Here is an 18,253-nt window from a genome sequence, read left to right on the forward strand (position 1 = left end):
TTAGCTCACAGTTTGTGGAGGTTTCAGTCCATACTTGGCTGGCTCCAAGGCAGAGTGGCACATGGCAGAGGGCAACAGTTCATGGCGGCAGAAGACAGCAAAAGCAACAAGAGCAAAAAGGAGGAGAGGTGGCAAGCAAGCCTCTCTCTCTCTCTTATAAGCAAGCTACCCACCCCAGGGCGGGTGTAGCGCTCACACCCATGGATCAATCATAAACTCCAAAAGCCCGCCCCATGACTGCATGTACCTTTGGGGAACACCCAGACAAAAACCATAACACCTGCTCTGTTCTGATGTCTCTGGACTTCCCAGGTCTGTCCCATCCATTGCTCCAAAATGCCAGACATTCTCCCTTCCAAAGCTTTCTTTGGGGCTGCACCTCAGGAGGGTGTCTTCTCCCACTGCCTCCCTCTTGCTTTTCTAGCTGAAAGCCAAGACTTCCCAGAGCCAGTGTTGCAGGAACTGCCTGGGTTGTTTCTCGTGATCAGACCTGTCTAGAGTGGTGCGGGCTGCACCCAGCCTCTCTGGAGCACTGAGGTACCACCTCAACGTGGGGCTCCACACTGACTTCGCTGGGCAGGATGCCAGGCAGTCTCCCCTCCCCCAGCTCTCATGAAGCAGTGCATTTCCTCCATCAAAACTGCTAATGTGTGGCTTCTTATGCCCAGGGGTAAGGTGACCTCAGGGGCCAAGGGAAGGAGCTAGAGATCAGAAGAAATCTGACAGATAGCCTTGCTCTCGTCAGATATGAAATCCAGACAGGAGACAAGATGAAATGAACCCGCGGAGTAAATGACTATGTATGTGTCTCTTAAAATTAAAAACAAAGAAAACAAGTTTTTATTAAGAGAAAGACCAGCTAGTATAAATGGGGATGCCTCATGGCCAGGAGCTAGAGGGTCCTTAACACATGAGGTCAGCGGCCTAGGTCTTCAAGGACACCCAAAGGGATAGAGCTCCTCATCTGCTCCCAGAGAGCAGCAGCCAGAGCTCTATGTGGGACTGGGGACCCCAGCATGTGGCTCCCCCATCTGCCCTGGGCCCATGGGTGCAGCTTCACTGCCCATCACCTTCTGCCCACCTGCCAGCTGGCCAAGGTCTGGGTCACCTCTGAACAGACATTACCAGATCCTCACGTGAATGTCACTTGGCTGACCTGGAGGCTTCTGGCAGGGTGCTAGTGTCACCCTCCCCACTTCCAGCCCCTTCTTTCCCCCTACAGCTTCCTACATTTGCTCCAACAGTGCCACCTGTGGGGTGGGAGCCATTGCCAAGGGAGGTCCATGTGCAGGCACAGTGGGCAGCTGGGCAGGGCCTCAGAGGGTGGACAGCAGGGACACAGCACTCTGGACAGGAGACAGAGGAGGGGGTCAAGGAGGAAGTGGACCGGGTGCCAGGACAAGGAGGAGCCAGGAGGCAGAGCTTCTGGGTGGGAACACTGGACAGGGACGTGGAGGCGGTGCCTGTGGTGTCTTCTGTCATGCTGGAAAAGCCTGGGACCCCAGGCACACTGGGAGTGTTCAGGATGACCCTGAAGACGCAGAGCACACTTTGAGACTGCCTTCCTGTGCTTGCACACCTCAGATTGTTGCTGGGAAACCTGGGTGGAGACTGAGAAGCCTTCTGGGGGAAGGAGTGAGGCCAGGTAGCAGAGGGGGATGTGGTCCCGCCCAAACTGTGGCCTCAGCAGCTGCATCAGGGCCACAGAACTCTCAGCTGGTGCCAGGGAGGCCAGGTGGGGCCGGAACAGAGCCAGGCTGCACCTGCAGCTGCATGGCACCCAGGGCCAGCGTAGATCAGGGTTGTGAGCTGCCAGGCCCCCAGTAAACCTGATAAGAGGACAGGAGGACCTGCCTGGGGTGTTCTCACCACAACATGATGGTGCTCACACGTGTTCTTCTGTTTGGGTCTGCTTCCTTCTGAGTGAGGAAGACATAGCCTTGCAGACATGAGGAGCAGCGCTGTGTCTCATAGAGGTGTGGCGCTGTCCCTGGTGCATTTCTAGTTAGAAGTCATATGTTTCCTTTGTTAATGAGCCTCTACCCGAGAAGCAAGATGCCATGAATCTGAGAATCAAGGCTCAAGCTCCAGTGCTGGCCCCTCCTGTCCACTGCAACAAGGTCAGGCTCAGCTGGGCTGAGAAGTGAGGACATCCAGAGGTCACCATCTCATCAGGAAAGGCTCCCAGATCCACAGAGCCCAGCTCCTCAGAAGCTCCCAGGCTGGACCCTTTCTCCAACTGTGCACAGAGGTGCACACCGTGGGGAGGCTGAACACCTGGTCTGCGCTGCAGTTTCTGACTGCGCCCCGGCATCTCCCAGTGCCCAGCCTTTCGGAACAGACAGCACCATCTTTTACGCAGCCCCCTTAATCTGAACACAGAGAAAGTGAGAGACGTCTTCAAAGCCCACCCTCTCCTCATACCATGTTCTCCCCTTTCCCTGCCATCCAAAACAAAGCCAAGGCAGAGACGGATTTAATATCTATCACTGCAAATTTTACTTACTCAAAATATTAAGTGGCTACAGCCTTCTTTGGTTCAAAAATCCTCTGCAGGCTTAGAACGCATAAAAGAAGCTAAAACATAGGCATACAGCTTACCCTTAGGCAAGCACATAAGAACTGAATAAGAAATTAAATGAGGACATATATACCTGCTTCTGGAAGTTTTCCAAGTCATTTCTGGGTGAAGTGAGTACTTTACAAGCCAGGCAACCTGAACAGAAAACTAATAATTGATAAGGCTTTCAGCACCATCCTTCCATGAGAAAAATCTGAGGAAACTGCCTTTTACTGTTTTCAGTATAAAACACTCAATATTTATGCCATTTTCTGTATTGCACAAAATACCTTCTCTCAATAGTCTCTTCAGTGACACTAACAATGTTTTTTCTGGAATTCCTTTCAAAAACTGAAATGGATTTTTGGTATGTATGATTCAATTTCCACCGACATTAGTTGTTTGCAGAGCCTGGGCCAAACCCCACCAGAAAGGACCTATCAGATACAGACAGAAAAGACAGGGCACGGCTGACCGGGGCCACAGAGAGTGCATGGATTCCATCCCAACAGAAGAGCTTCAGAACACATAGACGTGATTAAAAAGTACAGTGAATGTTTAAATCTTCAAAATAATTTATTACGGGAAGAAAACATGACCATGAATCCCCGGCAAAATGCTCTCCCTGCTTCACACACACTCTTCCCATCATTCTAGCCACTTTCTGCAGCAGCTCCAAAAGTCCTCTTTTGTGTCTTTAGCTGTGCTGTCCTAACTGCCTCAATATCATGAATAAATTAAAAGCATTTCCCCTTCATGGTCATTTTGACTCTGGGGAAAAACCAGAAGTCACATGGTGCCAGGAGTCACATGGTGCCAGGTCTGGCAAATAAGGACACAGCACCATGTTTTCATAAGCCTGCTTTACCACGGGATGGCACCTGGCAGCAGCAGTCACCACACATTTTGTCCCGTCTATAGGGACACTCAGGAAAGAGGATCTAAGCAAGACAGATGATTCACAGGGACAGGAAGCAGGGTGCCGGGGCTGGGGAGTCTATGTTTAGTGGGACAGAGCTTTGGTTTGGGGCAATGGACAATTCTGGAGACGGACAATAGGTTGGTTGTGTCACAGTGTAAATGTACTCTGTGCCTTGGGGCTGTGCACTTACATACAGCTAAAATGGTCAGGAAACATATCTTTCAATCTCAGAAGAGGCCAAACCGTGTGTCAAACCTGACCTCTTACCGGGCAGTTAGGTCATGCGACACATGACCATCCCCACCTTTCCCTCAGCTGCACAGCTGTCACACACGTGTACTGTGAGTGTGTACCGGATGCGAAGTCACCAGAACCATCTCTGCATTCCCAGCCCACCAATCTTAATCTCCAGGAAAAACTGAAATTGCTAAACTATTCGATCCTATCTGATGCTGGACTAGCAAGAGCATCAGACCACAAACTGTTCAGTCCTGGAAAATAATAAACGTGGGCGAAATTCGTGAAGGTTGAGCCCCTGCGTATCCCTCAACGTAGACGATGCTGCGGGTGGGAGAACCTGTGGTGGTTCTGAGACTGCTTGTCCCCCCTCAAATAATTGCAGCAGGGGAACGAAAACCTCCTGACGACGTCGGATCTTTTGAGAACACCTGGTCTGCGCCCACTTGCTCTGTTAACACTGTTTTCCTTCTTTCCGAATCAGATCTTCATCTTTGAGAACAACATCTACTACTGCGCACATGTGGGAAGGCAGGCCATCCGTGTGGTCTCCACAGGGAAGGAAGGCGTCATCTACAATGGCCTCAGCGACTGGCTGTACGAAGGTAGGGCTTGTGGCCCCGCAGGGCTGGAGGGGCACCTGCGGGTGCTGTGAGTATCACCAGGCTGGGGCTTGGGCTGTCTCTTTGATTTTGACTATGAACTACACTCGGGCTTCTTGAGGTTCAGCCAAGTTGAGAAGACTCTATTGGATCTTCAGAGCACCTCCATGGGGGGGAGGGGGCGCATCACTGAGCCCCTCAGTTCTCTGCAGGGCAAGTAGACTGTAGAGTGAAGACCCTGGAGCAAAGACCCTGTAAATGCTGCCTTGGAAAAAAACAAAAATCCTTATTTCCAGAAACAACTAGCAAACTGGGTTCTGTGTGCCCCTGGCATCTGAAATGTGTGAACAGCTCCTTTCTCCCACGTCCGTGGGGCTCAGTGTCTGGGTGGCAGGGGGAACCTTGTGTGCGCAGGGTGCCAGGTGGTTACAGAAAGGCTGTAGGGCCGCAGGGACCCAGGCAGCAGAGACAGCCCGGCCCCAGGACTCCGCAAGTGCCTTCCTCACCAGCAACCCAACCTGCGAGTCTGAGGGTGAGGCCCCGGCCTGGGCGCATCGTGCCCCGTGATCAGTGAGATCACAGGCAGGGTGCGCTTCACACTTGCCGGGAAGTGGCCAGCTCATGGGGATCACAGATGTTGTTTCTCATAATAACAAAAAGTCACTGCTGTAGTCATCATAAACGTGGTCACTATTCCTGTAACCTTTTGTCACTGCTATTTGTACTGCAGTGGAAGGATAGCCACACAGGTGTCCAGACAGCATTTCCCAGGTGCCCTCCCAGCCCACGTGGAAACTGTGTGCCCGAGACTCCAGGAGGCTGTGCCTGTTAGGCACCTCCAGGGCCACAAAGAGAATGGCCCTGAGTCCCGGCCGCAGAGCCTCAGCTTGCTCTGCAGCTAATCTCCTTAAAAAATCCATAACCAGGAGATTGAAAACATCTTTTTCAGCATCTTCTTAATGAAATAAAAAAAAACTCATTGCTTTGCCATTCACATTAAGCCTTTGCTTTAGCAAATCCGTTGAAAGGGATTTTTTTTCTTCAAACCATTTACATTATAAGACACTGTGTAGCTATGATAACAGAGCCCCAAATATTTTAAATCAGCATTGATGTGGCTGCTTAATCTACTTAGTGTTGTTCCCAGGAAGGTTCCATATGCTGACGCTTAGAGTCCTGAAGTTAGGAGCCCAGGGGCCCTGGGGGATCTTGCTTCTTCTTTTCATAATGGGAAAGTTTAGCTTTTGCCTAGGAGGTGACTTAATGGTTTTATCCTAGACCCCACCTTTAAAGGGGTTGCTGGCAGTAACTGGGGAAAAACATGTTCTCAAAGCATTTGCAGTTGCCTGACTTGCTTAGAGCCACAGTGTGGAGAAGAGGCTAAGCCACATAGGTGTGAAGCAGCTGCTGTCCTCTGTCAGAACCCCCACAGCAAAATGAAGTATTGATTTGCTTGGTTTCCCAAAAAGGATCTCAGAAAAATATTGAGTGTTGCAGAATAGTGGAGACAGGGAGATGAGGTAGGAAACACGGGAGCCGAAAGTATCTCCATTCCTTGGGCTGAGAAGCCCACGTTCAGTGTGGGAAATGCTCCCACAGTTCACTGAAGCAGTCGTGCAGGCAGAACAGCGGGCTCAAGATTGGTGGGAGCTGAGTGCTGTCAATGTTGCTATGCCCTCAAGAGAGTCCACAGTTCAGGATGACCAGAGACTGGTTTTGATAGGCAAACTGCGTATCTATTCTCTTCTGGACAAATATCATGGAGTTCTATAGAATTTTGACTTTAATATAAAAATAAAGACATCATGATAGGCTGTTACAACAGCTTGAAGTTTTCTTGAAGTTGGTTATCTGTGACAATAAGAGGTTCCTCAAGTGTTTTGAAGATCCTGAAGGAGGGTTCTGAAAAGAATTTGCTCTTTCGTGCAAGACTTGATAATAATTTCACAAAGAAGTAGGTATACAGGCAAAGAATCAATCGTAATTCTCCAAATTTTTCAGAAAGGTTCTTTGTTGCCATGGTTACAGGGCTGGTAAATTTTCTAGTTGCTGCTTTTGTGTGTGAAATATTGTTAACTTGTTTTTATCCTTATCATCCTTTGCATGAGGAAGGGCAGGGCAGTGCAGAAATTTTGGCCCACAGTTTTCTAATAATAAGACTCCAAGACGCTAAATGTTCCCACTGCGCAAGGAGCCCTCCGTTTGTGAAGCAGCATGTGCACCATCCAAAACCAGTACAACAGCCAGGCATAATGGTGCGCATCTGTAATCCCAGGCATCTGGGAGGCTGAGGCAGGAGGATCACAGGTTTGAACCCAGCCTGGGTAACTGGTGATTTAGCAAGACCCTATCTCAAAATGAATGATTTTAAAAAGGGAGGCTGGGCTTGTAGCTCAACATGAGGCCCTGGCTGGGTTCCACTTCCAGCACAAATGAAAGTTATTCAGGCCCAGGCTGCTGTCGTGGAATGACCAGGCCTTTGGAAGGTTAGACGGACTAGGGTACTGAGAGCAACCTCTCTTCCTGGGTCTGTAGAAGGCCTCAGTTCACCTGGAAGGGGGATGGGAGGGCTGTCAGTGAACCTGAGATGCCACTTACACAGAGCCTGGGACCATCCAGCTGGGAGGACAAAGTTGAAAGAGTGCCCGGAAGGGTGTTTCTGCAGTTTGCTTACAGTCTGGCCTGGGATGGGTGACGTTTGTCATGGCTTTGATCTCCAGTGCCCCCTGCAGATGATTTCATGGCTGAATGTGCTACGGGCTGCTGGGACCTGATTGGAGGTGGTCACTGATGCGTGACTGGGAAGGGTGCATCCTCGTCCCAGGCTCTTCCCTTCCCTCTGCTTCCTGGATGCAGGGGGAGAGCAGCTTCCTCCACCACCCCTTCCCCCTGCCATTCTGCCTTGGAGCTGCCGGCCATGGTTAGTGAACCCCTACAAACCGTGGGCCAAGATGAGCTTCTCCTCCTCTACACTGTGGGCACCAGGTGTTTTGTACCAGTGGCAGGAGAGTGACTAATGCAGGTTCCGACTCTGAACTTTAACTAGTCGGAAACTTACAGCCACTGCTTGCCACTCCTGACTGCCACCTCTGCTGGACCCACAGCCTGTGACCTCCCAGGCCCTGTGAAGCCCCTGGCCCGTGTCCAACTGCCCTGGAGCTCATCTCCATCCCCCACGCCAACCGCCGCCTCTCTCTGAGGACCAAGCCTGACAGTGGGTGCTTAGCCCTTTGCTGCACAGCGCTGCCCATGGTCAAATGTTTATCGCGACGCTGCAGAGCCAGTGAGGGCCAGGCCTACTCTGCAGTCTCTATGCAGCTTCTCAAAGCACCTTTTCTTCCCCACTGCTAGGAACAGAACCCGAGTCTTCACACTGAGCTCCCTGCCTGACCCTATCTACTTCTATTTTGAGACAGGTTTGACTTAAGGTCTTACTAAGTCACTAAATTGCCCAGGCAGGGCTCAAACTTACAATCCTCCTGTCTCAGCCTCCCAGATTATGGGTCTGCACCACAGCCAACTTAAAAACACCTTCTAGCATCAGCACCAGTGACTTCATGGTTTTCCACTCCAGTGAAAGGTCAGATAGATAAATCTTAGTTACTGACATTTTATGCCTTCTAATTTCAAGTATTCACGGAGGCAGAGGAGTTGGGGGAAGCATCTACAGAGACATGCAGTCTTGGGCTGTGAGGGGCAGATGGAGAAGTGCAGCTCACCATCTTCCTACCAGAGAAAGGAGGCTGCATGCTTCCTCTTGTGCTATTTTTAACACTCCACCACCCTGGCCGTTTCCTCAGAGAGTGGCGTTTGGAATGCTAATGGGATATAGACACCGCTGTGCTGTAGGTTCTTGATTGGGCTCTTCACACTAAGTGTCTCCATAGCACCTGGTTAGGGCACGGCTGTTGCTAGTCAGTGTCACCCAGGCCATAGGTCAAAGTGGATTTACACAGCCAGTCCACATTCCACTGGCCAAGTCCGTTGTGTGTGTGTGTGTGTGTGCACACGCGCATGCATGTGTATGTGTGTGGTACTGAGGACTCAGCGAACTACATCCCCAACCCTTTCTTTTCTTAAAAGTCTGGGATCTCACTAAGTCACTAAGTTCCCCAGGCTGAGCTCAGACTTGCAATTCTCCTGCCTCAGCTTCCCAGACTGCTGGGATTACAGGTGTGCACACCATACCCAGCTCAAGCTGATATTTTAAAAGTAAATCATAGGTCTAGAAGTACAATGAGTCTGCAGATAATGTTCAAATGCATACTTTCCACACAAACGGTGAAAGCGTCTCTCTTTGGAACTTCCTGACGGTCCCATGTCTGCTTTATGTGACGGGAAAGGTTTGCTGAACAAGGAAGTCGCGTCAGTAAATGGGCAGAAACCTGGGGCTGCTTTCCAAGCCCTGGGGAGGAAGGGCTGCGGAGAGCGGAGCAGGCGCTCCTGAGTGTGCTTGCATAGGCTGGCGGCCCCACTGCCTACGAGCTCCGCGACTCTGGGCGACGATGAACCTCTGCGGCCTTGTGTGCACACAGATCTCCGCAGTGTTTGTCCCCTAAGTTCAGAGTGGAAACGAGGAGGAGCCCCTGCACACGGGGAGTCTTAGAACAGCAGGAAGTGGTGGACTCTCAGCTGTGATTCCACTGGGAATCTCCAAACCGTGTGCAATAGGGAGGCCTGCTCCACTTTCCCCCTCAGGTTGCCGGGAAGCAGGAACACTCCTGTGTCACCAGCGAGCCCAGATATCAGCTCTGCAAACCGTGAGGCCCGGCTCCTCCTAAGCTCTTGGCTGCAGCATGTTTACACGGACGCGTGTGATGAGGCCCAAGCCGCCCTGCAGAGGCTGCACACACGGTGTGGGACTCTCTCCACGGTCTCATCTCCCTCCTTCCGAGCGTCTCTGTCCCTGACACCCCACAGAGACAACTGCTTTCCTTCTACCCAGAGATCCTGTAACTCAGCCAAAGAATACCTTGGGATTGCTTGTAGAAGTTAAAAACTTTCAGAAGCTACGTGGGCTGCAGCTGTAGTGTCTAAGGAGGAAACGAAAGTCACAGTCACCGTGAATGCCTCTCAGTGGCACTAGCGTGCACAGCGCTCAGACCTGCAAGGTGCCACGCGGTGAGCACTGGCGGATGCACAGCCACGGTGCCGAGTGGGGTCTCAGCGCCTCTGATGTCGCTGAGTGGCACTGTCCTCATCCAGTCCGTCTCCAGTACCCTCCATGCCCTTGAGGCACAGCGACAGGCCCGGAACCTGTAGAGATGGGGAGGAGAAGATGGAAGGGGCTCAGCAGACTCTCTGGGCTCTGCTGAGGAGCAGGAGAGACAGCCTGGGGGCCTCCCTCCCTTCTGCTTTCTCCTGTCCAGCAGGAGACGGGTTCAGGAGTCTCCGCACTTGCACAAGTGTCATAGGAAGGATGCACCACAGCAGGAACTGCAGCTGTCAGGGGCGTGTTTTAGGCGGTGATAACCGCGTCCACATCCTCACCGTGACTGAGGTCCTCCTGGCCGTCCCTGGTCCCCCAGGCCAGCCCCCTCTTCTTGTGCCGCTAAGTGCTGTCAGACACTCCTCGACTAGCCCTGCCTTCCCTCCCTCACCTGCTGCCTCAGCCCCAAATTCACCCAGGGGTCCATCTTCAGAGAGCACCCGCCCACTCTGCTCAACAGCCCCCTTCTCCTGAGGTTGCTGTAGACCTCTGCTTTGCTAGGACAGCACAAAGTGCACCGACCTCACTGTGCACATTGCACCTGTGCTTTCTCACAAGAGTCACAGGGTTATTGATTCTGTAGTCACAGGGTCAGAGAATACCGACCCTGAAACATCCTTTAGCATCTGCCCATTGGAGGCAAAATGCACCTTAGCAACCAGCTTAGTAACAGCAGCAAGCGGCTTCCACAAAGGTCCAGGTACTAAACACTTTAGGTGTCACAGGCCGTGTGGTCTCTGCTGTCAGTCATTCCTGCTGTCATAGCCTGAAAGTAGCCAGGGACCACAAGTGACAAATGTCGTGGGTGCCTGTATTCTAGTAAAACTTCACTTATGGACAATGAAATTTGAACTTGATATAATTCTCGTAGGTCATTAAATATCTTTCCTTTTTATCATCCGTTGAAAAAACACAATCAGTTCTCCTCCTTGGGTCATTGAAAACGAGGCAGTAAGTGGGATTTGTCCCCAAAGCCCCAGTTTCAACTCTAATTAGTGCAACTGTCACGTTAACAGAGGTGACTGCTGCCATCTAAAGGCTGAAGTGGCTGGATTTCTCCTGCCGATTATCTGAATCAAGATTGCTTATGCTGATAACCGGTTGTTTCAGATCACTTCTCTGAACGAACCCAAAGCAACTGGAGTAAACCTTAAAGGCAAGCACTGTGTCTCACTCTGTACGTTTCCCACGACACCAAATGAATCTTTGAGGGCTTGACCAACACCCAGAGCACGGGTTTGGTGGGTTAACAAACAGAGAGGAAATCACACCGGCCCCCACCTCACTGTTCCCAGGACTTGCGCTTCCACATGCCTCCCTTGACAGAAAAACACCTGATGATTGACAAACCAGAGTGGCCATTAACTTCGTTTTGATGACGGGCTTCACTTCTGACCCCCAAGGAGGGAGGAAGTCGAGTGGCACCGGGAAGGGTAGCAGCCCCTGCTCAGAGCTCAGGCATAGAACCGGAGCTGACAGACTATCTAGACTGTGCCCTGTCACGCCGACCTCAGCGTACCTCAAGTGATGGAGCTTCGTGTGACCGTCATGTGAGTGCCTGTCCTGCACCAGTCACTGACAGACTCCCTCCGCCCTCTCAGGAGCCCCAGCATGCTCTGCTGTGGGGACCTGGGCTTGACCACGTTCTGCAACCTTCTCTGGCCACATACCTGGGGAGCTGCCTGCCACCTGTCCAGGGCTCCACACCGCACACCCACTGCTCCTCTGTTCTGTGCAAGGGGGATGAGGCTGGGTCAGTATTCACGTCACGTGGGAACTGCCCCCTGGATGGGTCCGCTCAGTACCAGCATCTCCAGCCACCCCAGTCCAGGAAAATCTCTTCTCCCTTCTACTGCTGGCCACTCACTACCCAGAACCCATCAGTATGGACCCAGCAGGGTGCCAGGAAGTACCACAACACCAGTGTCCCAAGACACAGGTTTCAGAAGAACACTGAAGATTCCACTCCTGGCCGGGGGCACCTGCCAACAGCAGGGCGCAAGTCTGGTGACCAGAGCAGAAGAGGATTTTCTAGAGGAATGTTGGGGTGTCTCAGAATCAATGAGAAGGTTAGAGTGTCAGAGTCAGGTCACAGGTGGCCAGGCAACCTGGGGTCCATCTGGCTGGGACGCTGCTGTGGAGGAGGGGGCAAGGGAAGACATGGTGGGAGAGCTGCATTCTCTTTCCAGGTCATAACTGGAGGGATTGTGTTGCAGGTGGAAATGCCATGGCCCCTGCTGGACCACACAGCAAGGAAGGTCACCAGGAAGGCGCTATGGAGTGTTGTCTGTTGCTGCAAACTCAGCTTATCGTGTCACACTTAAGGGATGTCTCAGTCACTCTCTCATGGCTGGGACAGGAAGTCCAACACCACAACGTAAAGGAAGAGAGGCTTATTTTGGCTTCCGGTTTTAGAAGTCTCAGTCCTTGCATGGTTGCTGACTCCAAGGCAGGAAGTGCGTGGTGGAGGAAAGATGCTCACAGCGTGGCAGCCAGGAAGCAGAGAGAGGGGAGGAGCCAGGAAGGGAGATGCACCCCTCCCGGTCACGCTTCTTCCAGCCAGGCCCCGCCTCCCAACAGCTGCTCAGCTACGCCACCCCTATGATTCAGTCACCTTCCAAAAACCCTGCATATGAGCATCTGAGGACCTTGGGTGAGGGTCTTGACCTAAATCATCACACAAGACAATAGCTAAGGGGAGCAGTCAGAATCAATAGCTTCTGTGATCTCTCCCATGGAAAGATTAATAAATACAACATACACCTGCCGAACCTCCCTTCTTTCTTGGCCTCTGTAAATCCGTGGGTGGGCGTGATCCCAATGAGAAACCATTACTGTTAAAGGCACATTATTTATCAATTGCCCCCAAGACACTCCCCTCATTTCAAACATACATCCCATCATTCTTGCCACTTTCTAAAGCAGCTCTGGAGTCCGCTTTTGTGAGTGCTCCTAGGAGTTGTGCTTAAAATAAATACATAGATACACACATATATGGTGAATGTGGCTCTTGAGTGCCATCCAACAGAGAGGCAGGCTCTTGAAAACATCACAGTGTGTCTTCATCCACCTTACTCACCAGATCTGGCACCGTGTGACTTCTAGCTCTTCCCCGAAGTCAAAATGACCATGAAAGGGAAATTTTTTCAAAGATTCCAGACAGTGAGGCAGCCACAACACACAGCTAAAGACACTTACAAAAGAGGACTTCCAGAGCTGCTTCAGAAAGTGACAAGAATGATGGTGTGTGTGCTCGAAAAGAGAGGAAGTATTCTGGGGATGGAGGTTAATGTCAATGTATCTTTTATTGTAATAATTTTTTAATTTAAATATTCACTTTATTTGCATCATACCTCATAATCTGCTTGGACTTGCGAAAATCAGAAATAAGAGAACTATGCAGGGAAATGTTACCTAAAGGTACAGAAATAACTTCCTAGTCTTGAGAAATGCTGATTACCATTTATTAGCTGATTCTGAGAGACTCTGATATATAACATATGTTCAGTGGTTATAAGTTTAAACTTTTTAAATTATGCATTGCTTATGGGAATAAGCTGTGCACATTTTCACTTTGGTGTAGAATCTTAGTGAAATTTAAATGCTCTTGGCTGAAATACTTGATATTGTAGGAGGTTCGTGGTGAGTGTGTGATTCCCACTCCAAAAGCACAGTAGCTGTCCTGGCAAGGTCACACTGCTATCAGGCTCATCTAGGGTGTCCCACACTGGGTGGGCTGTCATCTCTCCCAACCCCCAATCTCATGATTCTGGCACTGAATCCAGTCCTGGAGCCCAGGGGACCCAGCTGACCCAAGGAGGCTGACATAACTCTACACACTGCTGCTGGAGTCCATAACCAGTGCCTCCCAGGACTTCCAGCCTGCAGGCACGGCCTACAGCCAGGGACAATGGTCACCTGAGCCCTGGAACTCCCTAAGGGGTGACGGCCCCTGTCCTTTTCTAAGAACAAAAGAATTCCAAGTACCTGTTCCTTTGGCAAAAATAAATCCATCTGGCACTCCATTTATTAAAAGAAAAAATAGACAGCTGGTGGGCCCCATGTCCAGAAAGTGTTGGGATTTCACACAGATGTTAACTGAGGATATGCCCCACTGGGACACTTCTGGGGAGGTCACCCATGGAGGTCACCAGCTCCATCCCCACCTTGGGACAGAACTGCAAGTCCACTCAAGTGTCTCACATCGGCAACACGCTGCACATTATTACTCGGTTCCTTTATGGGTCTGCCCAGGCCCCTTGTCTCCAGCACACAGCTTCCACAAAAGGTGACATCTCACCGGCCACCAATGGCTTCCCTTCCAGGTTGCCTGCATGTCCAAACATTTGCAGGTGACAAAACACGTGCCCTGAAGATCCCTCGTGCTTACAACGCCCATGCAGCCCTCACTCACCAGGAATTATATTTTGAGTCTGTGCCAGGTGCCCAGTATCCGACTCGCCATGGTAGAGTTTGGAGCCCAAGACCATGTGGCCATGACAAAGCAGAACGAAGGGAGATGGGAGATGAAGGAGAAGACATGGACCTTTGTGAGGAATGACAGGCAGTCAGCCCAACCAGGGGGTGAGCAACCTGCCCTCCATCACTCCTGGTGATCAAAACCCCTCACTGGAACCTCTGCGGGAGATAGGGATGTGGTGAGACCTGGACCTGCATCAGGGAACTTGCTGTAAGGCACAATGGCACTTTGTCACACCCTAATTAGGTGGTGTGGATTGCCAGCACATTTACACACTCTTAGCACAATGATAGACAGTATTCTGACTCAAGAGTGTAGAGATGAAAGTTGGAAAGCCAAGCAACCATTAGTTTAAGAATTAATTCTCTTTTAAACTGTTTTGTTCCAAATTCCCTTCTCTGGCAGTATTAGCAGAATTTCACTCCCAAGCTCATCTAATTTCTGTCTTTCATTACAGTTTACAATTTGGAGTCTGGTGAGGCGTGATAGGACATCAGTTTTCTCTGCAGTGGAGACTTCTCCAGAGCTGGGGGAGGCGGGCTGGAACTATGTGGTCAAACCATTCAGCCACTGGGAATATTCAGGCCCTGCCCTCAGAGCTATGGTCAGCGAGGCTGCCATGCCTCAGGGTGGCCCCATCCAGACGGTGTCCGCCGGTCAGGGCCCCAGCCTCTCCTGGCTCTGCCCAGCAGGTGATTCTGGTCTCTCCAACCCTAGACTCTAGCAAGGACATTAGGAACCTCAAGAGCCTCTGGCATTTAGGGACACAGAGCAGACCTAACACGTGGTCACTGTCCATGAAATCTTGAACCTGCCAGGGCCCTGCCATGCCTCAGCCATTCTAAAATCTCCTTGGGTGCTCCTGGGTGCTTGGATGGTCATTCACGTTTGGAGAAAGCAGAGCTAAATGCGAAGGAGGAGAAGCAGCAGTGCGGGGAGAAGCTGGAACTTGCAGGCCCCAGGCAGAAGGCTGCTCTGCCCGCAAGGCGGCCCCTGACCTTTCCAGGGTGCCGGAGTGTGGCTCACAGTCTGCCAGCCAGGGAGTGTCATTCCCGCTTCTGCTTCATGGTGGCCCTGAGCTGAGCCTGGGGAAATCCGTGCTGCGGGAAACGAAGGTTGAAAAGGCAGGGGAAGCTATGCGAAGGGGCCTCTCCAGCTGCCCAGATGTGGCCTGCCCAGCACCAAGCTCCAGGTGGTTCTGAGTCACACAAAGAAAGAAAATAGAAATAATTTGTGTGCATGGACATTTCCCAAAGCAGATAACACTGGGAGAGAAGCAGGGGGAGAGAGAGAGAGAGAGAGAGAAAGAGAGAGAGAGAGAGAGTGTGTGTTAGAAACAGAGATACAGAAACCAAGACAGTGGAATTCATTAAACTACTCAAATACCTGCTTTAACTAAACTCCAACAGCCTGAAGGAAAGATGCCATTATGGTCACTATTGCTTTTGGGGTTCCTGCAGTTTGCCACTGTTGTCCTGTGAAAGATAATAGCACCCCCCACCACCACATCCGTGAAATGAGGCTGAATTGGCTTGTGCAGCGGGCAGATTTGCAGCGAGCCAACTGCACATGTTTATTTCTCACTAGGTGACCGTGGCAGGACACCATCCCAAGCCTTGACCTTCCACCCTTCCCAGCACCTAAATCTCCACCTAAATTTCTCCAGGCACAGAGACCAGCATTTGTTTGCTCCCCTCCACCCCCACACACACTGTACAAGAAAAGGCAGCAGGCGATCTAACCCACCCATCAGCGCCTTGGAGAAGCTGTGCTTAGCAGCCAGGAAGCGTGCAGTGAAAATCTGTCCGAGACATCATGGCGACACCCGGGAAATCAAACTCACTTCCTTCCTTCCCGCTGAAGGACCAAAGAGCAGAGATGCTGCCACCTGGTGGCCATTCTTGGCACGCTCAGGAGCAGACCAGGTCCCCAGGCTCAGGGGAGTTGATTCATGGGAATTTGCGGATCTCTCTGATGATAATGAGGCCCTCGCAGTGTGTAATATGCAAATAACACAGCACTGATTAGCGAGGGAGCGGTGGGCCTTGCAAGGTAAAAGCTCCATTTGCCTTCTGGCTTGATGTTCACTGATTTCTTTTTTAACCCCCCATTAAATTTTGCTCTTGGCACCTTGGATAAAATATTTAGTGGCAGGAAAAAAGGCAGCAGATGCAAGGAGGAATAAATAAGATTTTCTGTATTTAGAATGAGGCCATTTATTTCTGAGTAGAGAGCTATCAGGCGTGTTATTTATGTCTTTTGCAATTTTTCAGGACCCAGATTTCTCAGGGTGCTTTGATTTTGTCAAATCTCTATGCAGTGGAAGTAGCACAGCGTTTGTAGGCGCGGCTGACAGTCAGAATCTGTGTGGGGAGTTCGTTCCCTGCAGGATGATCCTAAATGCCACCTCACTGTCTGCGCTCTGTTAAGGTCTGTCTCTTGCCTCATTAAAAGATGACAATCTGCAATACTGCTTTCACTCAGGCAGATGGAGTTTCCAAATGGTGAGATGTAGCCTGGGCTGCCAGACTGCATGGAGTGCAGCAATTAGCCATGGTCTAGTTTCCCGGTTTGCAGTAGTGTGGGAATCAAGACTAAGCAAGTTCTTGTTGGCCCCTGCCCTGCAATGCTAGGTGAATGACTTGGTTTCCTCTTCCTGAAGGTCTCTTTCACCACGTCCTGATGTTAGAGTAGGCTCCAGTCATACTTTTTGTAAAATCGGGGCCCCGCATGTCCTAGTGACTGTCACTCTCAGTGTCTCTAAGCCTCAGCTCTCTCCTCTGCAAAACAGAACAAAGCCTAGCCACAGGTCACTAGAAGGGCTGCAGCAGAATTGTCCCAGTACCTGGCATCCTGTAAATGTTCCCTAACTACTGCAAAAAATATACACCAGCCTCAGTAACATACACCTGCCCTTTCCTTGAGGTTTTGAAGGGGTTCACAGGACGCAGGGCTTACAGGGCTCCTGTCAAAGTTGTTGTGAATGGGTTGTGAATATTGTCATTCTGGCAGGATTTATCCCAAAAAAGGAGGCAGGCAGCTAGGAAGAGAATGAGCTCAGGGTGTACACGGCATACTGCAAGGGGGCACAGAGAAGTTTCCAGAAGCTCGATGTTTGAGGAGCGGTAGGGGGACATAACTGAACAGTGCCCTCTCCATGGGAAGACGTGTTGCTAGGCCTCTGAGTTCCAAACTCTGTCCTGAGATTCAGGGTTCTCCACATGGCCCACATATTCTCTCTGGAGAGGGAGCTGGGGGTTGGACAGGGCGTATACAAGGCCTCCTCAGCTGAAGGCTGGTAAGCTATGGGCTCGAGGACAAGTCCCTCCCTGTGAGAACCCACCCCACCTGCAGCCAAACTGTGTCATCCTGCTTTTGAAATCCCCACCAGAGCTACCAGTAAGCTCATCTCGAGCTTCCAGAAGGTTCTAACTGGGATGAATTTTATTCGCAGAGTAATTCCGTCAGCCAGGTTATTTCTGCATCTTTGCTTCAGGTCACAATTAGCCAAAAAAGCATTAAGAGGAAACCAATCTCAGAATGGTTCCATTTTTAGAGTTTCATGTGCTATTTAGATTTTGGCAAAGGAAAATGTTCTGTGACTGCTACTTTTCACTATAAAAATAAGTGGAAATCTTCTGCCAACTATTACACAAAAACAAACAGAAGATTCATTGAAAGAACAAGAGGAACATCTGATCTTATGAAGCACAATTAAAATGTACTATTTTTACTTTGGAAATGAATTCCCTAAGAGGGTGGGACACAAACCCTTCTCTAACTCAGGAGTAAGTTCCCTTAAAACCAAAGCTGGGTCTCTTATCTTGTATTCTGAGCCTAGCAGGACCTCAGCCTCTGCACCATTCATAGCTGACAGTGCCAGTGGTGATCATGTAGTCCTAGCCAGGAACATAAACTTTGGAAGAAAATCCTGCTTGCAGAAAGACAACCCAGAGATATGATCCCCCTCAAAACTGCCCCTCAGCAGTCATCCCCATCCCACCTGCTCTGTTTGGGGGAAGAGGTCATCTCACCATTGAGTTTCAATAGAGAGCTGGTTTTTGATGACCCTCACACTGATTAATTGCCCCTTTGTACTCCAGGAATGTCAGCCTCAAGTGATAGATAATTAATTAATAATTAATTAATAAGCAAGTTCTGTTGGCCCCTGCCTCTAAAGTTATATCTAAAGTTATATCCTCTGCTTCTAAAGTTATATCTAAAACCATAGGCTCTTTTTTTT

General features: G+C 50.5%; 1 protein-coding gene across 4 annotated transcripts in view; it reads left to right on the forward strand.

Annotated features, from left to right (window-relative positions):
• Positions 1 to 18,253, forward strand: part of Dpp6 (dipeptidyl-peptidase 6) — an 842,230-nt gene that overhangs the window by 725,125 nt on the left and 98,852 nt on the right. For all 4 annotated transcript variants that reach the window (XM_005404852.2, XM_005404854.2, XM_005404855.2 and 1 more), the window contains exon 8: positions 4,204 to 4,324. In XM_005404852.2, the coding sequence (XP_005404909.1) occupies positions 4,204 to 4,324 (121 nt within the window). The remainder of the gene's footprint in view (positions 1 to 4,203; positions 4,325 to 18,253) is intronic.

This window comes from Chinchilla lanigera, unplaced genomic scaffold, assembly GCF_000276665.1.
Source record: "Chinchilla lanigera isolate Chin_1 unplaced genomic scaffold, ChiLan1.0 scaffold00090, whole genome shotgun sequence".
Taxonomy (NCBI): Eukaryota; Metazoa; Chordata; class Mammalia; order Rodentia; family Chinchillidae; genus Chinchilla; species Chinchilla lanigera.